Raw genomic sequence first — 26,373 nt, 5'->3', positions numbered from 1 at the left:
CAATAATCTCAAATAAAACAAAGTCAAAATGTGGAAAACTCTTTTAAAGCTTTGCAATAAGAATAGGATTTGCCTTTTCTCCCATTCCCCTATATAATAATGAAGTAAGCAACATTTTATATCCTCATATAACTCTTGCTGAACCGTATGCCCTAAAACTTACTATTTGGAATAAGAGTGGGATGCAATAAGTCTGAAAGAGGATGTCTTTTTTTTAAAAAAAAAAAACCCTGAATACCTGTATGTTCATTGTTTATAGATCATACCACTGTATGAGTTGGTAAAGGACATACCTTGTGCCTCCGTCAAAAGGATTTACCTCAAACAAGCAATTGAAGAGTATCTGAGTGAAAATGATCCCTGCAAATGCCAACCATGTCAAAATGGTGGTCAGCCAACCATTGTTGAAACTCAGTGCCTATGTTTCTGCAAACCATATACCTTTGGACCAGCTTGTGAGTCTGGAATTCTTGTGCAGGACCAACCAGGCAAGCAATCTCTCTTTTTCACATTTGTGATATTCAGTTAAACTAATTAATGAAATAACTAATGTATGACATGTATGTGTAATGGTTGTTTCTTACATTATCCAGGAGTCATCAATGGTGGCTGGAATTGCTGGTCCTCTTGGAGTCCTTGTAGCTCAGGAAGGAAATCAAGAAGTCGCAGCTGCAATAACCCATACCCTAGTGGCGGTGGAAGCTCCTGCATTGGGGAATCAGTTGAAAACCAGCAGTGTGAAGATGATGATTTGCGGCATTTTCGGTAAGAGTGCTGCTATAGCACAAGTAGATCTGGGTAGAAAACATGCAGGAACTAGGAGGGCAGTTGGGCACCTTTCCAGAACATGAAGTGTCATACCAACATCTTCTGATTTTTGTCTGGACCAACCAACAGGAGACTTTACTGGGCAGTAACGTATTGGCCGCTTCATTACATACCCTCCAACATACCAGAGAGGAAAACTGGGGTGCATGTGGCCAGCCAACTTCAGAAAATAGTCAAGATGGCAAAAGTTATTAATAAGGAAGAGCCCATAACATTGGAGATGCTGCAGCTCATGGCTTTTGCCTGACTGTACTGGGAAGGGCAAGATGACTGCCCCTCTTCTCATCTCTCCCTTGCTGCATCAGTTGAGTGCACAGCACTTTTCCACTTTGTATTCAGTTTACAGCCATTGAAATAAGCTTATGATAGAGAAAGAAAGTGGGAGAAGGAGAGAAAAGCTGTCATGTTTTCAAACAGCTGAAAAAGTAGGACAACGAGGAGACAATTTTTTAAAAACGTGAAGTTAATTTTGCCTCTTTTCAGCATCCCTGCCCAATTCAGATGAGTATATATGCTGATTGTTGAGATGACATGGAAGAACAACCCGCCATAATGATACACACACACACACACACACACATGTTTATTCACACATGTACACACTATGTTGCACACAAAATCGTATTAAAATTGTCCATCAGGCAAATAGTCTTTGTGATGTTGGGATGGAAGTGTGGGAAGAGGAGCCCTTATACTAAGTAACATTCTATTAATATTTTTCCAATATGAAAAATACAATACAAAATATACCAACAAAAAGAAAAGAGCAATAGAAAGAAAGTAAATGGCCAAGTAACAGAAACAAATATTTTACATTTGACTTAATAATGGCTTATATTTTAATATATATAATAACTCAAGTATTACTACTATGCCGTCACACCCAGGCATCTTTTAGAGCTTTAAGATGTTCTTCTTTCTTTGCCTGGGTGAACTGCGGGGGGTCTTACTTTGAAGCTCAGGAATCCCAGTAACCAAAGTCACTTCAAGTTGAACAATCAAACAAGATTTTATTTTCTCAAAGTCCTTGGCAGACTTGGCACAAATTGTTAAGGTTACAAATACAAATAGTCAACTTATAAAACCTTGCAGACGTTCCTTTCTTGCTTTTCCCCTTAGTTGCTGGGTTAACTTCTTCCAAAGGCGAAGAGATCCTGAGATCCTCTCTACCCTAGCCCTGAGCTGCTATATCAAAAAGAGAAGGTCTTTCACTATCTAAGCTCAAAGCTAGCTTGGAGACGAAGTAATTAGAGCTTCTTCCAATGGCAAAGAAATCCTAGGATAGTCTTTGCCCCAGTGCTGAGTTGCTATCTTGGAAAGAGCAGGTCTTCCCCTATCTGAATTCAGCACCAGTTTTATAGGCAAGAGGTCAGTACTTACGATGGCTTGTCTGAGCTGGCCTGGCTTAACCACACAAGCACATCTGAGTTCTTTTCTGTCTAGAAGGCAAAAGGCTTCTCAAAATGGAGATCTCATCCTCAGGAAAAGGGGTGGTCTCAAGAACAAAAGGATACTTTCAGCAGCAAAGACCTTGCAGAATGGTTACAAATCTCTGCTAATGGTTAACTGTTAGGGAGTTGCTGAGTCTGTAGCAACCCTGGAAGAAATGCAAACAGGTGCTATTTCCTACAACTATGAGAAAATGCAAATCAAACCCCTGGGAGACGGAACAACTACAATTCATAAACTTCTTCATCTTACACCTATGAATTTTTAAAACATTATCCTTTCACTTCAAAAAGACAATATGAACAGATGAGCCCTTTCTAAACAAAAAGATAGAATATCTTAAATAATATGTTCTTTTTACTTATTACCTTACCACCTTTTCCCCAACATATCACTATAGGAATAATACCTTGTCTAAATATTGCTTCCCCAAATAGATATCCACAAAATTTCTGTATATAAAACCATGATTTTCAACTACTTATATCTATCTATCTATCATCTATCTATCTATCTATCTATCTATCTATCTATCTATCTATCTATCTATCTATCTATCTATCTTATATTTAGTTCATGCCCTGTATTTGTCTTAATTGCAGCTTATAATTTTTCAACCTTCTTTTTAAATTTAGTGTAACCAAAAATATCCTTATATGAACCAGACATCTTATCTCAAAGAAACCAAATGGCATGCCTATAATCTCCCAGCCAAAAAAATCCAATCTTTTTACCTAAAAAATTTATCTTTGATATGTGTTTTTGCCAAATTCCCACCATTGTAAAAATTGGACATAATTAGTTCAAAATAAAGAAACCTGCAATGAGTACTTCATCTCAAAAACACAGTTCATCTTAATTTTAATCACTTTGTTTAATATACCCTTAGCTCTCTGAGTCAATCACCCCCTCTCTTTTCATTTCTTCTTTTTACAGCTCTGTCCTGAAAACCTTTATTATCAATGTAGTCCTTCACAGCCACCATCTGCTCTCTTCCTCATAGCAGTCTCCTCTCAATCAAACAATACTTCATTCTTGTCAGAGAATAAAGTACCCTTTGTCCTTTATCGACTTCTTTCCACCTTGAGCTTTCCTATTTCCTTCATTAGAGGGAGAGTGGCATTCTTCATCTTCCTTATTATGTTCTTCAGTTGTTTGCACACCAAATCCTCTCCAAACACTTGTCATTGGATTAAAATCCTTTCTTATTGATTTTACTTCTTTAAGTATTTCAGCAAAATTTTCTTTATCATCTTGGCATATGTCTGTTTCCATACATCCCTCACAAAATGGCAATCCAATTACCAGGAGATAGGCTGCAGATCTTCATGGGCTATCGGCACCCCATTTAATTTAGGGAGATCATTTCATGGTCCAAATACAATTTGGTTGGTGATCATCATGAGGAGCATTTTACCTTCTCACAGCACAGTGCTCACTAATGGGACACCATAGCTAATCCAGAAGTCCCAAATAACATGTTAGTTGAAGTTCAAGCTTTTAGAATATTTTTTCTGGGTTGGAAAAAAAGGATGGGAAATGAAGCTAGTGTCAGCTACCCTCTTTCCTCCAGTTGGGCTAAAAGGGGAGTTAGAAGAGAGACATCTGAGACCTTGTGAGAGAAGATAAATTAAGCATTGATGCAGACCCTCAGATGCAGCAAAGGGCGACTTGCCCACAGCTTTCTAAATATTATCAGGCATGTCAGTGTGGGCTGAACTGAGTGTGGGCTAAAAGCAGGCCAGTGTCTAATTAACTGGCTACTAAAAACAAATGTTGTATGTCTTGGATTTAAGACTCCCAGACTGCTCAATGACTTCTCTACTTTGATTTTGTTTTGATTTATGGCCTCTTGACCTCGAATTGTCCATTACTGAGTTCCTTTCATGCTTTGGCTTCTAAGTGGGACAGCTAGTAAGCATAACACAGTTACTGTTCTGGGATCTCCTCCGGTCATCCCAGTTGATTACAAAGTTGATGTCATTGACTCCCATGTCAATGAAGGTGATAAATGCACTCAGGATTTTAGTTTGAACTTTAAATGAGTCATCCAAGGTTCTGAATCCAGTTGAGAAAAGAGTTCAACACTTTATAGCTCCTGTAAAATTTTGATTGAAACCTAGATTTGATTCACTATTCTATTGACATGGAAACTACTAAACAAAAATTAATGGTCCTGCAGGGCAGGCCTCCCTAAGAAACAAGGTAATTTGTATTGAAAGATGACAATGATCTTGAATGCTAAAAAACTCATGATATCTTTAACTTTTTTTTGTTTCAGAACAATAGAACCACATTGTTTTGATATCTCTACACTTGGCACAGAATCCTGCCCATTGCCTCCACCCTTGGAAAATGGATATGTTCAGGTAAGCGAAGTGTAAGATATATTTGATCCACTTTCTGTGTATGGGTATACTTGCATACTTTAAATGACAGTCCTTGTATTTAATCAGGAGCCACATCCACTAAATGCAAGGGGACTTACTTCTGAGTAAGTAAGCACGTAAGTGAGTAATATATAATTCTACCTAGTATTCTATTCTACCTATTCTACTAAGTAGGATAGTAACTTCTGACTGGAACATCCTCTGAGAAAGAGTTTGAGTCTGACTTGGCAGAGAGAAAACATGATATACACAGTCGTCGTCGTCGTAGTAGTAGTGGTGGTGGTGGTGGTCCTGGGAGCAGTTTTCTCTTTCTAAAAGTCCCATACCTTCTCTACATTAGAATGAGAACCGTGCAGACTTCCAGTTGTTATTAAACACAACTTTCAGCAGTGATTTCCAAATATGTTTCTTTTTAGGATGCTGATTCATCATATCCTGTTGGGAAAAGCATCAGCTATTCCTGCAATAATGGGTATGCTCTTGTGGGAGATCCTATTGCTACATGTGTTGAAGGCTTGAGATGGCGCAGTGAACCAATGAGCTGCCAGAGTATGTATCTGAGTGCAAAGAAAGTTCCATTGGGTCAGATTAACGTCCTGTCTAATCTAATGGTCCATGCTAATACCTATGAGAAGTCCAGAATAAGCAGGGAATAAGGCCAAAAATATGCTTCCACTTATATGTTCCAGCAACTGGTATACATGGAAAGCAGTAACAAATACTTATTTACTCATTATTTTAAGCTATCACTTTTCAGATATTAATATAACACTTATATCCAAACTTTTTAAAGCATTATATTTTAATCAAACATGCTGCATACACAGTTCAAAGATCAACATACTGTTTGTAGGCAGGCCAAAAAATAGCTGTTGGGTTGGACTATCAGCAAAGACTTGCAGAAATGACTATAGTTTTATCCTGTGTGATAATATAGTTGAAGCATGTGAAATGTTAGTGGAAATACTATCTCATTGAATGTGGGGGCTTCATTCTAAGTCAGGATAGTGATACATAATTCAATCTGCTCTGGGCCTGCATGCAGACCCAATAAGCTATGCTGAGCCATACAAGTTTGTGAGCAAACAGTGCTAAATGTCCCACTCCAAACTACTACTGAGTGAACCTCATGATATTGTTAGGACGGGCTTCTCTATTTCTGGCTTTCGGATTCTGGGAGTTATAGTCTAAAAAGTAACTTCTACAAGCTATAGAGACACATTTGATCTTAGAAGATGGATGGAGTCTTTCTTTCTTTCTTTCTTTCTTTCTTTCTTTTTTCTTTATGGTCATCATTATATTTTATGGAATGTCATCATCATCATCATCATCATCATCATCATCATCATCATCATCAGTTTATATAGCTCCATCAGTGTATATAATGCTTTACATGGTAAGTTTCAAATTGTTAATTTGATAGTTTCTTGTTCTCAGAATTACAATCTAAAAAGATGAGACACGCACAAGGAAAAGGGGAGTCTAGTGTGGGAGGGGATTACTTAAGTCCAGTTGGTGCTAGCTGCTATTCTTTCCCTCCAAAGCCAGAGCAGTGGCTGTTGGGATGGAGGGAGGGCATTTCTTCAGGTGCTGAGCCTAGACGTGATGTGCTGCATGAAGAAATAAACACAAGTCCCATTATTTCTGGTTGAGGTAAATATGGATTTTGTAAAAAAAAAAAAAAAAAGCTGAGGAAAACGGTCTTATAAAATTAAAACAATCACTTTGAAAGGTTACTTTTTTGGATTAGAATGCTCCAGCTGGCATGGGAGGTGTCCTTTAAAAAAAAAGAATGTTTTCCAAACAGCAACTTCTATAGAAACAGAAAATATCTGTGTTTGTTCTCCTTCTTCATTTCTTAGAAACAGCCTGTGTCTTGCCACAGTTGGAAGAAGGACTGAGTGGAATCCCAATGAAACCCTCATATCAGATAGGAGAGAAAGTACAACTCTCATGCTTAGATGACATGCAGCTGGAAGGAGCGTCTCTTCTTTTGTGTGAACCTAATCTGAAATGGTCTCCCAACATCAATGAGATCCACTGCAGGAGAAGAGGTAGGCCCATGAAAATGAAGATGCAGGTGCACAAGGAAAAAACATATTATACTTACATCCCTTAATTTCTTTGAAGAACCTGAGCATAGCTTTTAGAGAATCTCCAAGGTAGTCTTCAATATGTACTCAGTTTTAGTTGTATAAGAACATCCTGTATCACTAAAGACTTCCCTAATCCCAAAAAAGTTTAGATAAGTGTTTCTTTTTCATGTGTGCAAGAATTTTCTGCTAATAATTAATTCTGGACGATATCTGGTAGCTTTAATTTTGCAATCTTACAGTTTTTTGAAATCAGAGAAGATTCAGAATGCTTATTGTAGCATCAACGAGTTTAGAGAGGTGTGGAAACATGGCTATCACCTTTCTTAGCTTGTGCAGAAACCATGTGTTACAGCAACCAAATAGTTAATCCTCACTAAAGCATCACCTAGAATCTTCCCTGTTCTTCTATTCCTCCTTGTATTGTTAAAGAGATCAATGATCAGGAGGGGTTCAGAGAATGTGGGACCAGGGGAGCTTCGTAGGTAGTGACACATCGCCCAGCCCATGAAAGATACATATGCAGACCTATTAAGCTATGCTGTGCCGTACGAGATTGCAGCGAGTAGTTAGGGATCCATGTAGGCCTGTGTGATAAATGTTAGCAGGTTTGATTCAAAAATGAACTTAGAAAGGAGAGATGCTTACAGTTGAATAGCCAGCCTCTCTTCCAACCTCATCACTTCTAGCTTGCTCATTCCTAGATAATCATATTTTGCCTAAATTGACCTATTCACAATATCACTGTGATTCCATTCTAATCCTGGGGCTGGCAGTTTAGGGATGGGTTTCAGAATTCTCAGCCACACAGTTCTAGTATCTCATCAATTCCTAGATTTCATAGTTTGTAGCCATGGCAGTTAAAGTAGTGGTATAATGTGTAGTGTGAAAGTGTTCCTTCTACTTTCTGGTGCTTTTGCTGCTACAGTGGGCCCTTGGTGTTAACTGGCATTTGATTCTATGGCCCCCAGTGAATACCAACATCCATGGATGATGAAACCCCATTATATACAATGGCACAGTAAAATTGTGTCCTTTATACAACACATCAAAATTAGAGTTTGATTTTTGATTGTGTGTATGTGAGAAAATATTTTCAAACCATGAATGGTTGAATCTGTGGATACAGAATCTGTGGATATGGAGAGCCGACTGTCAGAAAGAAAAACATCAGTGGACCAAAGCAATAAACTGAGAATGCTTAAACACCCACCCACACTGAAGTTCATGAAATAGGATCTACAGAGGAACTGTGCGGCTTAAAACTCACATTATTAAAAAAGGATTCATTGGATTAACTGTCTGTGATAGATGGTAGAGTAAACATAACTGCCCTTTTGGATGTATAGTAACGTGAGATAAACCAACAAATTCTCCTGTGATTTATTGTAAATGAGAGTAAAAAGGTAGGTGTCCAAAGAAGCTGCAAAAAAGGAGATTTAACATTAATTGAGAGCAATGCCCTTTATAGTTCAAGTGGAATAGTTTAGACTGAGTGTTGAGTAAAAAGAACTTCAAAAGGCCAGATAAAAGTTGGTTAGGATTTATAATAGTTTAATATTATCACCATGAGAGTTTGGGGGGAAATATATTTTTCATACCTACTTGGATTTTGCATGATTTCTTAAATAAAAACCTGTCTAACACTTGATGGCCAGTGCTTACAACCTGATGGATCATAGTGTTTTATACTTTTTCCAGTTTTCTATGGTACCAACCTCACTTGTTATAATAGCAAACATGGGAAATGCTAACAATTCCCTGTTGTGATGGAGTACCTGCTTGCCCCAACCCTGCATCTGTAATTAAATTTAAAATAAAACTATCAGTAATGACTGAAATTGAGGCATTCCACGTCACGTGTAGATAGGATTCTAACACTAGCATTGTATCTTAAACCGTAACTGAACCTTGATAAACTCTTGGCCATGCTGCCTGCAAGATTATAGGAGTTGCAGTCTGGAAAATTATTTTTTTCCAAATTCTATCAGAATGGTACTGTGTATCCCCACTGTGGCCAATGAGAATATTTTTGAGTGAATATGGATTTTGTTCTTTCTGTGTTCTTATGTTTATTCTTTCACCTCAGTTCCCAGCGTAACTGTTCAACCAGTCATGACAGAATGCCAGCCTTGGGAGAAGGTTCAGGAGACAAGATGTGTGTGTAAGATGCCATACGAATGCGGGTGAGTCATGATGGTTGAAATATTCTGTTTGAAGAGATACCAGGCTCTTGAAACAGCAACATATCAATTGCTCAGTCTCCCTGACCCAAGCATAACTGTACATTTTTTCATCATTTTGCCTAGTTTGACTGAGTTGTAATTTGGTGTTAGCAGAAATTGAATTTATCTAATTGAACAGAAATTGAAAAGGGAATAAATATGTATTTTGGATTTAGATGACTGGGGGTGGGTTAGAGAAAGCTGCAATCAAGTTCTAATAACTAGTACCCAATCCTCAGAATCTAAACCTTCTTCTCTAATTTTCAGGGGGAGGAATCTTAGGATGACAACGGAGTTTGAAAAATATGCATGCATATACATGTATTTCGTTTCCTTTTTCCTTATTTTCCCCATCCTTTTTGCACTACTGTGCACTAATTACATATGTGCCCAGTTTACACATTAAATTTGAGCAGCCCTGGAGAAATCTCCCCAACTTGTCTGGATGGTTGCAGACATGCCCTATAAATGTAACAGCGTAAAAATGGTTAAGGCTCATGTGAACAAAGCGACGTCCTGCTTTTCTTTTCAGCTCATCCCTGGATGTCTGTGCTACAGACCAAAGATCTCAGAGAACCACCTTGCTAACAGTCTGTAAACTGCATGCTCTTGAGTGTATGGGCAGGCGGTATGCTTTGGTCGGTAAAGAAAACTGCAAATCTCCCGTTGCAACTGAAAGATCATGCGATTCATGTCATTTGTGGGAGACCTGTAATGGTGAGAGACTTTCTTTGCTTCTAGCACCAATACAGTGCATGTCCAGAGATTATGATTCGGCGTGCAGACCAGGACCAGCTCTTCACTTGGCTGGGTGAAGCAGTTGCCTCAGGCTTTGGAGTGTTTGGAATAACAAGTTTGTTTCTTCCCAATCTCACTATTGCGTGAAGGAATGCTATTATGACCAATTTTATAAAGCCTACTACTGCTTCAAGGTCTTTATTTCTAGAACAGTGTTTCCAAAACTATGGTCTTCCATGTGTTTTAGACTTAGCTCCCAAAATCTGATCATTGGCCAAAGCCAACAAAGCTTCTGGGAGCTGAATTTCAAAACACCTAAAGGATTAAAGTTCAGGAAACACTGTTCTAGAGCAGGACTTCTTAAAGTTTTTTCACTCATGACCCCTTTCTGCCCAAGAAATCTTTTAATGACTTTTTTCCACTAGAGAAATTTTTACATGATCCTAGGGTTTGCAGGCATATAAAATAGGTATAAAAATCAAACACTTACTGATAACAAATCAGCATTTGCAACATTTGCTAAACAGCCTGATTTTCCTTTTTATGAAGTACAGCTGAAGCATTTCTTTTAGAGTTCACTGTAAACACTGCACATTGTTGCTAACAGATTGATGTAAATGGATGGCATTCAGAAAGCTTTTACTGTTGCCAGTTTTTTCATAACCACAACATTGAGCTAAGGAGACTCCATTTGGGGTCAGGAACTATAGTTTAAAAGCAGTGTTCTAAAGAGAGAGTTCTCAGAGCTAAAGCTCAAGGCAGAGGGCACTAAAATTGCTTATATAAGGTGGGTGGTGGCTTGATATGTGTCTGTACACTTGCTCGAGGGAATGAGAGACATGTGGTGTTCTTCATAGTGGAAGACTGTTCACTGCTCTTGGTGCTGCAGCTATAAACAGGTGAACTTTTTGTTCCAAATCATTTTTTAAATAAGAATTTTCCAAAATGTCTTCACATTTGCAAGGGAAAGTCTATGGGATTAAAAATGAAAATAGGAAAAACCAAAATGGATGGATCCTTCCTACCCCAAACTGGAGCTCTGAGTAGTTAAAGTCTGGGTTTGAATTTGTATGAACTTAATCTCTTTTTCTGGAACCATTCCATTGATAAATCATGTAGGAATTGGAAACTTCCTATTTTCTTTCCTCTATCATTTACAGTAGTGGAGGACAATTTCAGTAGATCAAATGTCCAGTCTAACTACCATAAAACGTATCAGTCTCTCCCTCCTGTCCCTAATGGTCTGCTGAAATGTGGCAATGGAAGTAACTGGAAGCTCACATCTAGTTTTAAAGCACTCACATGGCCACTCAAAACAAGGCTAACACAAATGTGTATTTGACTTGTTTTCAATTAGAATTGTTTGTCTACAAAGTTTGGGAATGGGATTTTAAAGCTTGTGAAATGTGGGTTTCTTTTTCTTTTCATTCTGTGTAATTAGTGGGGAAAGTGGAGGAAAAATGAGGTTCTATATTCCCAGGTGCTGATTAACACCTATTTGCTAATTTGATTGTACTATCTTGAGTAGTTCAGATGTACAATCACTGAAAATTCCCAGCACTTTCTCTTCTGCCTTTAATTGCGTCTTTCTGCAATTGCTTGTTAGTTTAGATTTTGTTTATTGATAATCTAATATGTCTTTCCTTTGGGTTAAATTGCACAATGTTTAACTCTTTTTTAGATCCAACCAACCAGTGCACTTGCAGAACAGCAGGACAGTGCAGCGAAGAAGGAATAAGCATTTGTGTGGATGTGGAAGGAAGGGTTGCCCAGCAGACTATGACTGAATGCGAGGCTGGCATCCTCAAGTGCCAGGGACAGAATGTCCACATTGTTAGCATAAGGCCCTGTAATGGGCAAAACTCTTCATAATCGAGATGCATCTACAATAGGATTGGTTGCACAGTATATAAGAATAGTCATTTGATCATTTGTTTTGGGGCATGTTTGCCATTTTTGTAAACTGCCCTAAGTCCCTTCAGGGAAAAAGGGTGGGTTATAAAAAAAGTTTTTATTATTATTATTATTATTATTATTATTATTATTATTATTATTAGTAGTAGTAGTAGTAGCAACAGCAGCAGCAGCAGCAATACAGGGACTTAAGACTTTTATATTTCAGGGACTGGGGTGAGGGGTTCTTATTTCCCCAGATACCTGTATGAGAGAACCAAGCCATTCACTATATGATATGAAATGAAGATATATTTCATATTACATGTGTGGAGCTTTACCTCTTCCAATCAATGCACATGACAATTGTTAATTTAAATGGGAAAAATTAAAGGGATCATCTGGGGAAACTACTGATGTACTACTCACTACTCACTTGCCCCTTGCACATGATGATTACACCATTAAGATGACAATTCTTCTCCGTCTTCATAGCCTCATACTTGGTACTCCTTCTTCATCCTACAGTATAAATGGGACTTTGGCCCTTTCTATGCTTTCAACCACAGTTTTCACAGTGACTTATTATTAGCCACACCAGCTGGGGCTGATGGGCGTTAGTGACAAAAACGCCTGTATTAGAATAATGGCACACAAATGCGGAGGCAGAGCAAGTCATTATAATTAAATTTGTATTTATGGGCTATATTTTTTCTTTCTCTCTTGTGAGCTCTCCAGGAACCAGCATCAGATGGTTCAAGGACCAATGGTGGTCCACAGAGTACTACTTTGAATAGCACTGGCTTCTAGTACACTGTTCTGTATGGTGTTTTGACTGACATGGATTGGGAAGCAAAGGAGTTTGAGAACTTTGGTCCAAAAAGTGAATTATCTAAGCTCTATCATCTAGTGCCTGGTCACTGACTATTGACCCCCTTTCTGCAAGTCTGTTTTTGCAATGCAGCTCTACCATATAGGAGCACAATTCTAAGCAGCCAAGAAAATCAAGGACCAGCTGAAGCTATGCTAAATCCAAATCTCTCCCAGCTTCCATTTACTGTGGCCTAACTTTGTGCTGGCATTGAGATTATGCTCCAGGACAGAAGAGGCTTAGACAGACATAGTTACAGTACTTTATCATGTCCTTCTTTGGCTCTTCTGGAGTTCTTAGCCAACACAGCCAGTTCTGTTAGCAGATTACTCTGAAATGTGACAGCAGAAGAAGAATCTATCTGCAGAAAGGCATTTGGTCAGAAGAAGTCCCTGTATCTAGTCCTACAGACGACAATTTTGCAGTAATAGCCTTGCTGATATTTTTCTTTATTTGCCTAAGTCTAAACCAACCAATTCCTGGGAATAGTAGGGCAGATTTGTGCTGTTCCCCTGATGTTTCCTTCTGATACCGACCTCTGATTATCTCACCTATGTCTCTGTCCCTGGGCTGACAGCCAGTTTTCTGTGACTCTTTGTATCCATTACCTGGAGCAGGTGCCAAAGACATGATAAATAATTTCAAATTAAATAATACAAGAAAACACCAGTGCATTTTATGTTGATGTAGTGTGATTCTTCGCTTCTCTCCAGAATGATACATTTCAGCAATAATCGTCTCCCCATATTTTTATTATTGTAGTGGAGGAGAGTTGTATATTTTGATTTTTTAATGTTTTGAAATTGATTATAGAACAATTTTGTATTCTGATGATTTGTGTAAATCTATACTCTTTTAAAATAAAATGAAAACCATTATTCCCACTGTGACATCTGATTTATGGTATTGATGTCAGGAAACCCAAATCTGTTATATAGCTACATATTCTAGCCTAGCCTCTTCCAATTCCTGTCCTTGTCAGCCCCAGAGCCTCCTTTGCCCCCAACACAGCAATTTCCATGTTGTCAGAGAGAAGGATGAGTGAGGATACATCAAGCTCTTTTCCTGTAGATAGCTATGCTGCAAGAGGCATCTGCAGAGACCTCAAGAGATGCACAAAGATGGCATCGGGGTTTGGAAGGTATTTTTGTCATTGCATGGTTGGAACATTATTCTGACCTTTGCAGCAACCTAAAAAGCAAGCTGTGGTGGTGTACGCTTATTGTTCACAAACAGGATCCCAGCCAGTTATGTTTGTTTCTTGGCAGAACTGGAAAATGTTTGCAAGTATACTCGTTTCTCCTAGGCAGGGCTGTTAACTTCAGAGAAATAGGTGCAGGTGTTGATAGACAAAAGCAGCCTTTATATTTTGACATTTCTAATGCCAAAGGACATAACCGCCCCACAATCTCTCTTAAGAACTATTGTTCTGAAAATGACAGATGGCATATAGGTGGTCCTGCAAAGTAAGAAAGCTGGAGCAATTCAAAAGAGTAAACACAGCCATTTGTCTACAAGGCCAGTCATAGATTTCCTTTCCTCCCCCATGTTTTTCCTTAACAATTTGCATGAAAATGAAACACTTCACAGAGGTGTTCCCAGTAGGAAGTACAGATCAATTACAGCCCACTCTGAAAATCTCCCATAAAATGTTCATCTCTGCCTACATTCATTCAAAGTAGAAGTGTTTCTTTCCACCATTTTAGGTTGCCTGCCATAGATGTGGGCGAAACATCAGGAGAGAATGCTTCTGGAACATGGCCACACAGCCCGAAAGACATACAACAACCCCAGATTCGGTTTTGTTAACTGGGATGCTGATTCAGAAAATTGCATTGGATAGACCACATCAGTTCTAGTCTCTGATTCAGAACATATGCCACCCAGTGGACGCCATCTGCTCGCCCACAGAAAACCATATTTAATAATCTAGAGACGACGTGGTCTATCCGATGCAATGATCAGCTCTGAGGAAAAGAGCAGGAATAAAATAAATAAAGAGAAAGGAGATTTGCGGAGCGGATTTTTGTTCTCGTGGCACACATGTTGAGAACCACTGGTATCGGGGATTACAATGCTTGACAATCTAAGACAAAATGAATGTGGAGCTTAGTGGTATTGGAAGGAGAGCCTCATTGTCCCATTCTGACCAAGACCTTCTCATTGTAAATGCCTATGAGAGGATAACATTGAGAATATTCTCCCAATGCCACCAAGCTTCCATTAATTTTTAGATCTAGTCTGACAGTCCTACCTTGTTTATAGTTCTACAGATATACCAATTTATACCAGGAGAAAATTGCATCATACTTTTGGTTGATTTTTAACTGAGCCAAGTTCGGGATAAAGGCCATAGAGTAAATGTTTGTGTGCAGTGCCGAATAATTCTGACAAAGAAGCAAATACACTTCTTAATCTTTTTCAGTTGTAAGCCGCCCTGAGTCCTTCTGGGTGAGAAGGGCGGGGTAAAAATGATGTAAATAAAAATAAATAAATAAAGAAGCAGGCCTCCTCATACTTGAGCATTTTCCGACTTCAGTCCACAATGCTGTGACTGCCTCCTGAGAATTCTGGAGTTTGTAGTTTAGGGAAGGGCCTTTAAACTGCTCATCGAGAGAAGCCCTGGGCCCAGAATTTTGCTGGAGACAGTCACAGCATTTAAAGTGGATTGAAGTGGAAAAATGCTCAAGTGTGGTGAGGCCCTTAAGCTTTATTATAAGAACTCCATTAAAGAGAGGAAAGCTCTCTACAAGTGCAAAACCAATACAGAACAATACAAAGCCAATTTCACTTTTGAAATAAGTGTGTAATAGAGAAAATAAGAGGTGGAAAGATTACTAAAGACCTCATCACATTGAGGTCAAGCTTGTGGGCAATAGTGGAGAGATTCGTCATGGATCATGGTGAATGCAGCATGGGACGTGGGGAACCTAACACTCAGTGCCCTGCATCATTCGCATTGCCCTTACATCATCCCACGTTCTTCTCTATCAAACATGGGAAGTCTCCTGTGTTTTCATTGGTACCTCTTGTGACAATTTCACTTCACTCCAGGCACAGAACCCCGCCCAAAGTAATCAAAGTAATCTATGAAGGGATCCAATGGGCTCCGTGCCTGAAGTGAGGTCAAACTGTAATAGGACGGGCAATTGTGCCCATGTGATGAAGTCGTAAGAGTTTCATCCTCTACATCTCAGAGGGGTTATGAAAGATGTGCAAGAGACAAGGAAACACTGTGTCGCTGAAAATTATGTAATTCTCTCAGTTCTCCTGTCAGAGACATCTTTTTAAAATACTGAGCACTGTTACATTTCCAACATGGTCTAAAACTACTGAAGTCAAGAACCATGAAGAAGTCAATACGCTTTGAAACTTTGCTTCTTTATTAGTACTAGTGCAATGGGGGGCAGTGGTAGGAGATAATCATGTTGATAATAATATGTCATAGAGAACCATATAGGTGGTCAACAGGTAGAAGCAATTGTAGGGAGTGGGGGAAACAAGAAATCACAGAGATATAAGTGGTAGACCTTTGGACAAAAAAGGTGGTTGCTAATGTTGGGGCACATACAACAGGTTATATATTTTAGTAATTATAGATGGATATCAGAGTATCCATTTGCTACAGAAACATGTCTTTTCTACATCTGGATATCCTTCCATAAGTATACATGACTTTGTCACTGATCTGAAGGCATACACGCCCCAGCATGCAACAATTCAGTCTTCATATTGGAGCATTTCATTGCTCCCAAAGTACAGAAAGTGACTGTCTTCATATATTTTCTAAATCCACTCAGGATACAGTAGAGTTGCCCCCCATCCTTGGGACACAGGTATGGGAATAAGCAAGTACATCGCAGTTCTCTTTCTGTGAACAGGGAAAAAAAACATTTATGGTAAGCCTACATTGGCTTATTTTGGTTTCTATCAACAAGACTGAAGATCAGGGTTCTAGAAGCCAATTCATATGAGGAATTGCTAAATGAGCTAATATGGAGAAAGGCTTTAGTGGAGATAAAATATCAAGTATCTGAAGAGATACCACACAGAACTTTGCCCTTCCCAGTAAGCTTAGGCAAAAGCAAACCACGGTAGTCTCTCTTTTCTTGTCTGTTCTTCCTCATTAATAAACTTTGCAACCTTAACCATACTCTGATGTTGTTTGGGCAAACGTATCCTGCTTTTCATCCACAAAATATTGGAAGGTTTCAGCTTGCTTCCATAAATAGAAATGAAAAGGGACATTTATCTTGTCCTTTCTCTGCAAAATATCTTGAGCCAGCCTTGCTTCCCTGCCTCCAATCACCAGGAGGGTTTCTAAAATGAAAGTTCTCACCCGCATTGAAAATAGCAGTGTTTTGTGTTGTTTGTGTGAAAGTGACTGACTTTTTGGTTCTGATGTAAAAAATATATATATAATCAAACCGGCTCTGTTTCTACTTCAGCCTAAAATAGAAAAGATCATCCAAAGGGAGATGAAAAAATGAACCAGATGAGCCATCTTTTTCTTGGCAAAAAATTTATTCCTATGCTCTTAGCCAAGGCAATTTACGAGAAAACCCACAATTGCTATCACCCTGTTGCACTGTGAACATCAAGTTGCATAACAAACATTGACACCGAGCTTCATTTTTAGATAGATGGAACAGCTCAACAACATGCTTCTCCACTCTCCCTTTTCTCATTATAGCTAAATAAATATGGATTTCATACCCTGGGTTTTCACTTAGTATTACAAATTTGGTATTTCTCGGATGATGGATAGCACAATCCTGTGCATTTTTCTACTCAGTGACACTGGGGGTGCAGCTAAACTGTAGAATTAGTACAGTTTGACACCATTTTAACTTTAATGGCTCAATGCTGTGGGATCCCTGCAGCTGTAGTTTGGTGAGGCTTCATCACTCTCTGGCAGAGTAGGTTGAAGAACTTGCAAAATTACAGCTTTAATAATACTATAACATTGCTTTATGGTGGTTAAAGTGGTCTCAAACTGCATTAATTCTACAGTATAGATGCATCCTAAGTCCCAGTAAGGATCCAGTGCTCAATTTGGGATGTAACAGTTTGGGGAAGAATGGGGTTTCTGGAAAAATAGGAATTTCCCCAAGCTGTGTAAAGACACAAATCAAGAAGAAGGTTAGTTTATGCCAAAGCAGACTCACAGCAATCTTGGCTTCAGATTTATAGTTGGACACCCAAATGTTAGCAGTGGGTTGATGTTTACCAGCTTTGGCTGGCATTTTATTTGCAGTGACAGATTTGTAACCTAGACTATAACTTTATATACAGATCACTATTGCCATCATTATCATCATCATCTTATTTCTTACCCGCCTCTCCTCGTGGCTTGAGGCAGGATACAACACCACTAAAAACACATAATAATCTAAAAACATCTTATAAAATAAACATAAAACATATTTATACCATGTATTTTCCCATTATAGATATTGGTTTGTATTTGTACTTTGTCTTGAAACTCCTCAGATGACCTTAGAGCTAGTAAGTAGTAAGTAGTAATTGTATCAGCGGCTAATCAGGGTGCAAAGAAGATGAGGTTTCCAACCCTCTCCTTCTAGTGAGTGAGGGTGCTACTACCCTGTTTCCCCTAAAATAAGACATCCCCAGAAAATAAGACCTAGTAGAGGTTTTGCTGAATTGCTAAATATAAGTCCTCCCCCGAAAGTAAGACCTAGCAAAGATTTTGTTTGGAAGCATGCCCGCCGAACAGAACACCAGAGCATGCAGGATTGGTAAATGTAGGTACCATAGAGTGTTGTACATGGAAATATTGGTATTAACAAGAAATTCTTGATAGGATTCAGTTTGTCTGGTTATGCCGGTTTGTGATAACAACTACTGTACAGTATATAATAAATGTTCATTTTTTTGTTCAACAATAAATTTGAATTCTTCTTCATGGAAAAATAAGACATCCCCTGAAAATAAGACCTAGTGTATCTTTGGGAGCAAAAATTAATGTAAGACACTGTCTTATTTTCGGGAAAACACGGTATCGGAAGCAGGAGCTCTCTTTCAATTCTTCATTATAGACCTGCTCACTGGCAGGAAGAGGATGGATATGTCTTTGACTGGTAGCTAAAAAAACCCCTTCACTCTAAGCAGCTACTAGCTGTAAAGATGTGCTGGAAGAGGGCAGGCCAGGGGACATTACTTAGTTATGTACACATAAGTAGTGGTGTGTCCACACTGTAGAATTAATGTAGATCAAGACTACTTTAATTATGAAATCATGGGAGTTGTAGTTTTATAGTTTTCTCTGCCAAAGAATTCTGGTGCTTCACCACAGTACAGCTTCCAAAATTTCCATAGTGTAGAGCCAGGGCATTGAAAATGGTCTCAAACGGCATTCATTCTGCAATGGAGGTGCACCTAGTAGCTAATGTAGAAAATCAATGACTGTCTTCTATTGTTGGTTGCACTCATTTCTGAAGATATTAGATATGACCCTAGCCATCCATTCTCTTGTCACCTTATAATGAGATTAAAGCATTGCACTGTATATGAAGCTCCCTCAAAGACTGTATGAAGACCCTATTGCTTCAGAAGGCAACTACAAAGGCTTTCACCTAAGCAACCAGTCTACTGTGATAATTTTACAATTTTACGTGTGCTTGTTTTCCAAAACAGTAAAAATTGAATCGATTGGATTGAGAGGAGACTTAATCAATACCATTTAAGTGAGTAATCACCAACTTCTCTTATTGATTTTGGCTAGTTTTCTCTAAATCTGAAACCTGGTCGACACATTTTTGTTTGTGCATACGTGCCTGTGTCTATGTGTGTGTGAGAGAGGAGAGACACAGTGAGGGGAGGAAGGGAGAGAGGTTTTTCATAATCTCTATTCTAGACATTGAGTTGTATTTGGTTGTGTCCATTTGTAGCAGCAAAACAGACTCTACTGGAGCTGTGAATTCCCCATCCATACCCGTAGGACTCCTATCCCAGAGGAAAGGTGGGAAATAAATCCTATCAAATTAATCAATGTCCCAAGTTTGATCTCAAGGGCTGCAGTGGATAAAAAGAGAAAGACAAACAGAAAGGCTGTTTTGTGATGTCAGGTGGAGAACTTGGATTTATTGCACCTTTTCTCATCATCCTAATCATAATTTTTAGTGTGCACTGCTTGGAAATCCTCCCAAGTGGTTCATGAATTTCCAAGCACAATTCAAGGTGCAAGTAAAGATGTATGAAGCTTTCCTGCCCTGAAAGACCACATTTTCCAATATGAATCTGTCTGGGTTTTGAGATTTTTCAAGGGAGCCCCTTATGTCAGTCCTTCCAGCCTAACAGTTATATCTGGTGGGAATAGTAGAAAAGGCCTTCTTAGCAGAGTCTTCAAAGCTCTAGAAGAGCTTAATGACTAAGTAAATTATGTGCATCCCAATTTAAATTCTCCCATTTCAATTCTGGGATTTATAGTTTAGGAAAGGGCCTTTAAATACTAAGGCAGGGGTGTCCTGGGCCTTACTAAGCTACAAACTGCAGGATTTTGCAGGAGGATTTAAAGTGGATTGCACACTCTTTACCTACTCTTTAAGATCTAGTGTGATGAGGTCCCAGTGAGCTAAACTTGTCCTCCCTGGTTTTTTTTTTTTTGGGGGGGGGGGGGAGTGTTGTAATAAGAGCTTTTATCTATATATGTTCTAATTAGGGTGACCAACTTTTGACCATGAATTTAAGGGACATTTAGTCACGATAAATTTTGCACATTTTAAGCTGTGCAGCATAGTTCATAATATATGTAGCATAAAATAAAACATACAGTATATACTCGAGTATAAGCCGACCGAATATAAGCTGAGGCACCTAATTTTACCACAAAAAAAACTGGGAAAACATTGACTCCAGTATAAGCCGAGGGTGGTAAATTTCAGAAATAAAAATAGATACCAATAAAATTACATTAATTGAGGCATCAGTAGGTTCAATGTTTTTGAATATTTACATAAAGCTCAAATTTAAGATAAGACTGTCCAACTCTGATCAAATCATTATTCTCATCTTCTTCAATGTAAGTGTGCTTATGTGTCCTTTTAATAATAATAGAGTAAAATAATACATGTAATAATAATAATAATAATAATAATAATAATAAATACAGGAAAATAATACATGTAATAATAAATAGAGTAAAATAATAAATGCAATAATAATAAGATAATAATAGTCTCCTGTTTTTAACATTGTATGCTTCATGTTGATTTTAATGATTGTTTTTTACTGATGTTGATGTTTTTATTGGGATAATTGTGTTATTGCTTTGTTTTTGATATTGATTGTTGTAGCGGGCAAGGCCCCATGTAAGCCGCCCCGAGTCCCTTCGGGGAGATGGAGCGGGGTATAAAAATAAAGTTATTATTATTATTATTATTATTATTATTATTATTATTATTATTATTAGATCAGAGTGAAATAATAAATGTAGTAATAATAATAATAAATAGAATAAAATAAATGTAATAGTAGCAACAATAATAGAGAAAAATAATAAATGTAATAATGCCAATAATAATAGAGAAAAATAATAAATGTACCATATATTCTCGAGTATAAGCTGACCCAAACATAAGCCAACCAGGACCCTCACCCAAGTATAAGATGAGGGGGGCTTTTTCAGTCTTAAAAAAAGGACTGAAAAACTAGGCTTATACCAAGTATATACAGTACTCTGTTAAGTAAAAGTTTGGAAAAATCTTGGTGATTTAGCTTGACTTTTTATCACTTTCTATGCAGGAGTAGAAATGAACTCAGTTTCATTTAACTTTCAAATAAACTGGACTAGGCTGCTGTGACTGAACCAAGGGAAGGAAAGGGAGATATGCAAGCTGCTGACACCAGAAAAGAAAAAGTGGATTTGGGAGCAAGAGAAAATATTGCATGAAAGAAACTGAAAAGGGAAAGAGAAGCCCCAAAAGAGCAACAAAAAGGGATGGAGGCAAGGAAAAGGCACTAGGAGAGGGTGAATGGTGAGTGAGGAGATGTGGGATTTGGGAACCAGCCAGACCCCCATCTCTTGGACACCGCACCAAGGACGTTCCCACCCCCCACTTCCCATCTATCCACCCATCCATCTTGTCTCCCCACCTCCACCCTCGCCCCAATCTCCTTCCCACTTGCATTGTAGCTGAGTTGGCTGAAAGGTGGGATGGGATACTGGAGTTTGGGGCTGGGTTTCTGGCCCCTCTCCCTGCCCCAATCAAAATATATGAGAGAAATATAAGGTCAGTAAGGGAGTCAGGAGAATTAAATAAAAAAAAATAGTTCTAATGCCGAAGTTCCCAGGAAATACGAGAGAGTTGGTCACTCTAGTCTTAATTCTTCTACACTGCCCTAAGATAGAATACAAGCATATAGATAGATAGGTAGGTAAGTAAGTAGACAGATATATAAATAATATATTTAAAAATGATTAAGAAATAACAACAGTTATTTTAACAATGGTTCATACCATTAAAATTATTTTTAAAATATATATATATTTAAAAAACACACACACCCTCTCCTGCATATTCACTCTTCCAGAATCAGTGTGGAAAAGAACTTACCTGAACATATTTCCCAATCATAACATACATCATATCCACAGAGCTCTTTCTTTGTGCTGTTTACTGAAAGACTTGCCCGCTCAATAGGCCATTTTACGTTGACATTATTTTGACATGGTCCGGAAGAAAGGAAACGGAACTGTTCATCACCTCGGCATCTGTTAGCCAGGTACTGGCAGCTCGATTTAGTAAGAGGCATTTTGAGTGCTGTATCCAGGACACAAATATCTTCCATACCAGGACTGTCAAGAGATAAAGTTAGAATTTAGATAGAATGAGATCCAGATGTTTGTTGTCCTTATTCAGGTAGCAGATTACCACTGGATCTATCCCGAGTCTTCAATCTCCTGTGACTCTTTAATGCTTGACATTCCACTAACTTCCAGTATTTAACAATTTGCAATTGCAATCATGCTTACTATTCAATGTTACCTTCAACATCACTTATGGATTCTATAAAGAGCAACCAGCATTTTGGCCATTAGTAAGGCTGCAATTGTGCAGTTCCCAAGGAAAAAATCCCATTAAATTCAATAATCATATATTGCTGTATAGTTCATATATGTTGGGTGGGAGGAAATTACTTGGAATAGGGACTGATTGTTAAGGATGCAAAAGGGTGTTTAAAAGTAGTGGGCTATATTTTTACTTTTTCAGTTGTGTCTTAATTGTATGTTTTTGTTTTATGATGTTTAATTTTGTTGTATGGTTTTGTTTTGGCAAATGAATGTTTTGCCAATTTGGAAACCACCCTGAGTCCTCTTGGGGAGATAGGGTAGTATATAAATAAAGCATTATTGTTGTTGCTGTTGTTGTTGTTGTTGTTGTTGTTGTTTTAGTCATGTGCTTTTTAAATATAGCATTGCTTGCGTTTTTAAAATTATGTAAAATAAACTTTTAACTAACTTTTGATTATTATTTTAAGCCTCTTTGGTTCCGTGATGGCTGGTTGGCTGGCAGATAGATAGATAGCTCTTGAAATGTTTTTGCATGTTGCTATTTGAATTTGAACTGCTTCCCTCTTAGTTGTTTTGCTTTATTAAATCACTTTGGTTAAATGATTTGCTGTTTTGCTCCAGTTGAATTCCATTTGAATTATTAAAAACCAATCAAATATGATTTAATTATGTTTAAATTATAATTTTTAAATCAATGCTTTGACATTCAGTGAAGAAGCTGTTAAATCAGGCAGTTGTAGTGGCAGTGCAAAGTAGGGATGGCCCATATTTAAGACTGTAAATCTCATGACAGGGGACTGTTTTGTTGTAAAGCATCAAATACAATGATGGTACTGTATAAATAATTAAATTAAGAAGAAGTGGCAGGAGTGGTACTAGAAGGATAGGAAGAAGACTTGGCTGTTGACCATTGTCTCATAATTCTTACTTACGCACAGTCTTCCTCAGGAGACATACAGACGCACTGAGACCCCACCTCCTTTTGTCCAAAGCTGCAATTGCCTTTACGGAGAATTTCCTGAGCTAAAACAATATTATTATTATTATTATTATTATTATTATTATTATTATTATTATTATTATTATTAAGCAGGAATAATAGTGACAGTTCAGTTACAAGATGGGCTGCTAAACTGATATATGAAGATGTATTGTCCTTGCTTGTCCTGCAAAGGAGCAAAAATTAAGTGTGTAAATGGAAGGAACAAATATTTTTAAATGATCATTTGCACATTTTTTCTCTAATTTGATCAGACCTGCAAAATTTGTATCCTTCCCCTTTTTGAACAATATCCAGCATTTTCCCCTAAGCATAAACAATGACCATATTGGCTGAGGGATTCTGGAAGCTTGTTTAGTTAGTTGAGAAAGTAATTATTCAAATTGTGTGGTAGGGCCCAAGTTTTCAGTTGAAGATGAAGAATAAAAGTGAAAAAAATGGAATTCTTGGAATTATAATCCCAAAAGTATCTTTTCTGCCATTTTCTTTACCATCCAAAATTGTCTAACATAGTTGAAAGGAATTGTGAGACAGAAACTTTTAAATTTACTAATCATCCAAATAGCAATCAGTAGCTCACAATCTGTCTTTGTCCCACCACTAATATGCAACATGTTGTACCCAGCTTTTGAACCCTTAACATACAATTGCATGAATGGTAAATAAAACAGATAGGAAGCAGACAATAAGAATGCTATGAGTATTGAAACAGTATTTGATAGGTACATACACTGTTTGCAAGTAAGTGATCCTGAAATAGGTGGGGTCCAGGAGATATTACTCCCACAGGTGTAGCTCCTTGGGCCAGTAAGAATGTAGCCATTTGGACAACTCAGGTGGATACGTTCTCCTGTCTCATATTCCAATTTAAATGGAGAGATCTTGATGGTATTGGAAAGGGAAGGTCTAGAGCAAGCTGATGCTGGAGTTTAAAAGAGAAACGTGAATGTCTGAATATGGAACAACTTAGTGTGATTTTGAGTTCATCTGTATTTTAATACCATTCATTAAGAAAAGTGCTATCTGAACAACATTCAAAAGACAATATAGAAACACAGCTTGGAAATAACTATATTTCATGAATTACTCATAATTCATTCCTTTCTCATCAAATAAGAGAAGCCAGTACAGTTGACTCTCTGTATTTACAAATTATCCATCCACAGATTCAGCCATGTAAAGTTTGATTTAAAAAAAAAACCCCGAAAGCAAACTCTTATTTTGCAATTTTATATAATGGGCAACATTTCACTTCAGCATTGCACATAACAGGATTTGAGTATTTACAGATCTGAGTATTCACAATGGTTCCTGGAACAAAACCCCAGTGAACAGAAAGGGCTCACTGAATTAGAATGTCTATAGCACTTGAATACAGAGTTTGGAAAAAGCAGAACTTGGGCTGATAGTCCTAGAATCCCTGAGACTTTGGGAGTTGTAGTCCAAATATGAACTTTCCGAGCTCTGTTTGATGCATAATGCATACTATCAAATAATAACTGACATTTGGTCCATTTTGAGTAGACAGCCAAGTCAATATTGTGTCATTTTCTCCTACTGGGATTTTTTTTTTATAGATCAGTCTCCCTTAATCTGTTGTCCAGCAAATATTTTATACTGCAATTCTCATCCCTAACTATTTTGGCCAATGATGCAAGATGCAATACATCAGGGAAGAACGACATCAATGTCAATCCTATTCTTGGCATCAGTTTTCTTCTTACGTTGGCATTTCACTGGATGTTGAACCCATGTTTTGTCTGGTAGGCATCTAAAGAAATTATATCCTACAAGATTATAACCATTGAGACAGACAATTTCCACTTCTTCTCCAACGGAATAGTAATTTTTCTCATTCTGAAATTAGGACAAAGAAAAAGTCTTGTTAGTGGAATAAAAGGTAGTTATATTTCTTGTTATCTTGTTCTGGCTCATTGTAGGCTGGGAAAATAGACAATTAAAACAATCATTATCCTAAGAGCATGAAGTGGCATTCCAGAACTGGTATCACATGCTTCCACAAAAGAAAGGTTTCATTCCACCTCGGACCTGGTCCAAATCTTCTGCAACTTGTGAAATGCTCTTACCCTGATAAATCCATTTTCTGGTGCCACTGGAGCCAAACATCCAGATTCAGGCTCAACTACAGGCAGCTCTACCTCTCTTACACCTTCATCATCATTTACACAAACAGCTCCTCTGAAATTAAGATTTTCTTGTTATAAATTTATTAAGAAAATACTCAGCTCAAGACCTATAGGGCACTACGTAGCTGAACATCATTATATTTGTCACTTCAAAGTAAGCAGATAAGAACTTAGTTTCAGTACTGGAAGATTGTAGAGTAGGTGGAGCCAAGGCAAAAGGTTAAATGAAAGTTTTCAGCATGCTGTAGCGGAAAGCTCTTCTTAGTAACTAAGCTTTAAGAGAGACATCATTATGGAGAAAAAAGACATACAAAAGGTGAAAAATCATCAATTAGTGGCATCATGGAGAAGGGAATACAGCGATCTTGTCATGCAGGAGGGCTGGACGTATCCTCAGAAGTCCCTCCAGAATTGCTCTACACGGTTTGGGACCCGCCTACCTTAGAGACCGCATTTCCCCCTACGAACCCACACGATCTCTTCGCTCATCGGGGGAGGCCCTTCTCTCGCTTCCACCACTCTCGCAGGCGTGGTTGGTGGGGACGAGAGAGAGGGCCTTCTCTGTCGTGGCCCCCCAGCTTTGGAACTTGCTCCCTAGGGAGATTAGGCTGGCCCCCACCCTCCTCTCCTTCCGGAAGAACCTGAAAACCTGGCTTTTCCGGAAAGCCTTTGATGGGTGATTTCTGTTGGTTCAAGTTGTCTGCCT

General features: G+C 38.1%; 2 protein-coding genes across 2 annotated transcripts in view; one reads left to right on the top strand and one right to left on the bottom strand.

The window, feature by feature from the left end:
* c7 (complement C7) overlaps positions 1 to 13,365 on the top strand; it is a 29,572-nt gene extending 16,207 nt beyond the window's left edge. The window contains exons 11-18 of the mRNA XM_003216232.4: positions 260 to 488; positions 594 to 765; positions 4,559 to 4,646; positions 5,084 to 5,216; positions 6,530 to 6,721; positions 8,850 to 8,946; positions 9,518 to 9,702; positions 11,405 to 13,365. Of these exons, the coding sequence (XP_003216280.2) occupies positions 260 to 488; positions 594 to 765; positions 4,559 to 4,646; positions 5,084 to 5,216; positions 6,530 to 6,721; positions 8,850 to 8,946; positions 9,518 to 9,702; positions 11,405 to 11,595 (1,287 nt within the window). The 3' untranslated portion in view covers positions 11,596 to 13,365. The remainder of the gene's footprint in view (positions 1 to 259; positions 489 to 593; positions 766 to 4,558; positions 4,647 to 5,083; positions 5,217 to 6,529; positions 6,722 to 8,849; positions 8,947 to 9,517; positions 9,703 to 11,404) is intronic.
* Positions 13,366 to 15,847: 2,482 nt separating this feature from the next.
* Positions 15,848 to 26,373, bottom strand: part of LOC100567051 (complement component C6) — a 28,713-nt gene continuing 18,187 nt past the window's right edge. Inside the window, 6 exon segments of the mRNA XM_003216231.4 lie at positions 15,848 to 16,358; positions 22,063 to 22,304; positions 23,453 to 23,543; positions 24,251 to 24,442; positions 25,245 to 25,377; positions 25,608 to 25,719. Coding sequence (XP_003216279.2) covers positions 16,168 to 16,358; positions 22,063 to 22,304; positions 23,453 to 23,543; positions 24,251 to 24,442; positions 25,245 to 25,377; positions 25,608 to 25,719 — 961 coding nt within the window. The 3' untranslated portion in view covers positions 15,848 to 16,167.

Source organism: Anolis carolinensis, chromosome 2 (genome assembly GCF_035594765.1).
Source record: "Anolis carolinensis isolate JA03-04 chromosome 2, rAnoCar3.1.pri, whole genome shotgun sequence".
NCBI classification, from domain to species: Eukaryota; Metazoa; Chordata; class Lepidosauria; order Squamata; family Dactyloidae; genus Anolis; species Anolis carolinensis.
Note: the sequence above shows the minus strand (reverse complement) of the source record. Positions and strands in the feature narration are given on the sequence as shown.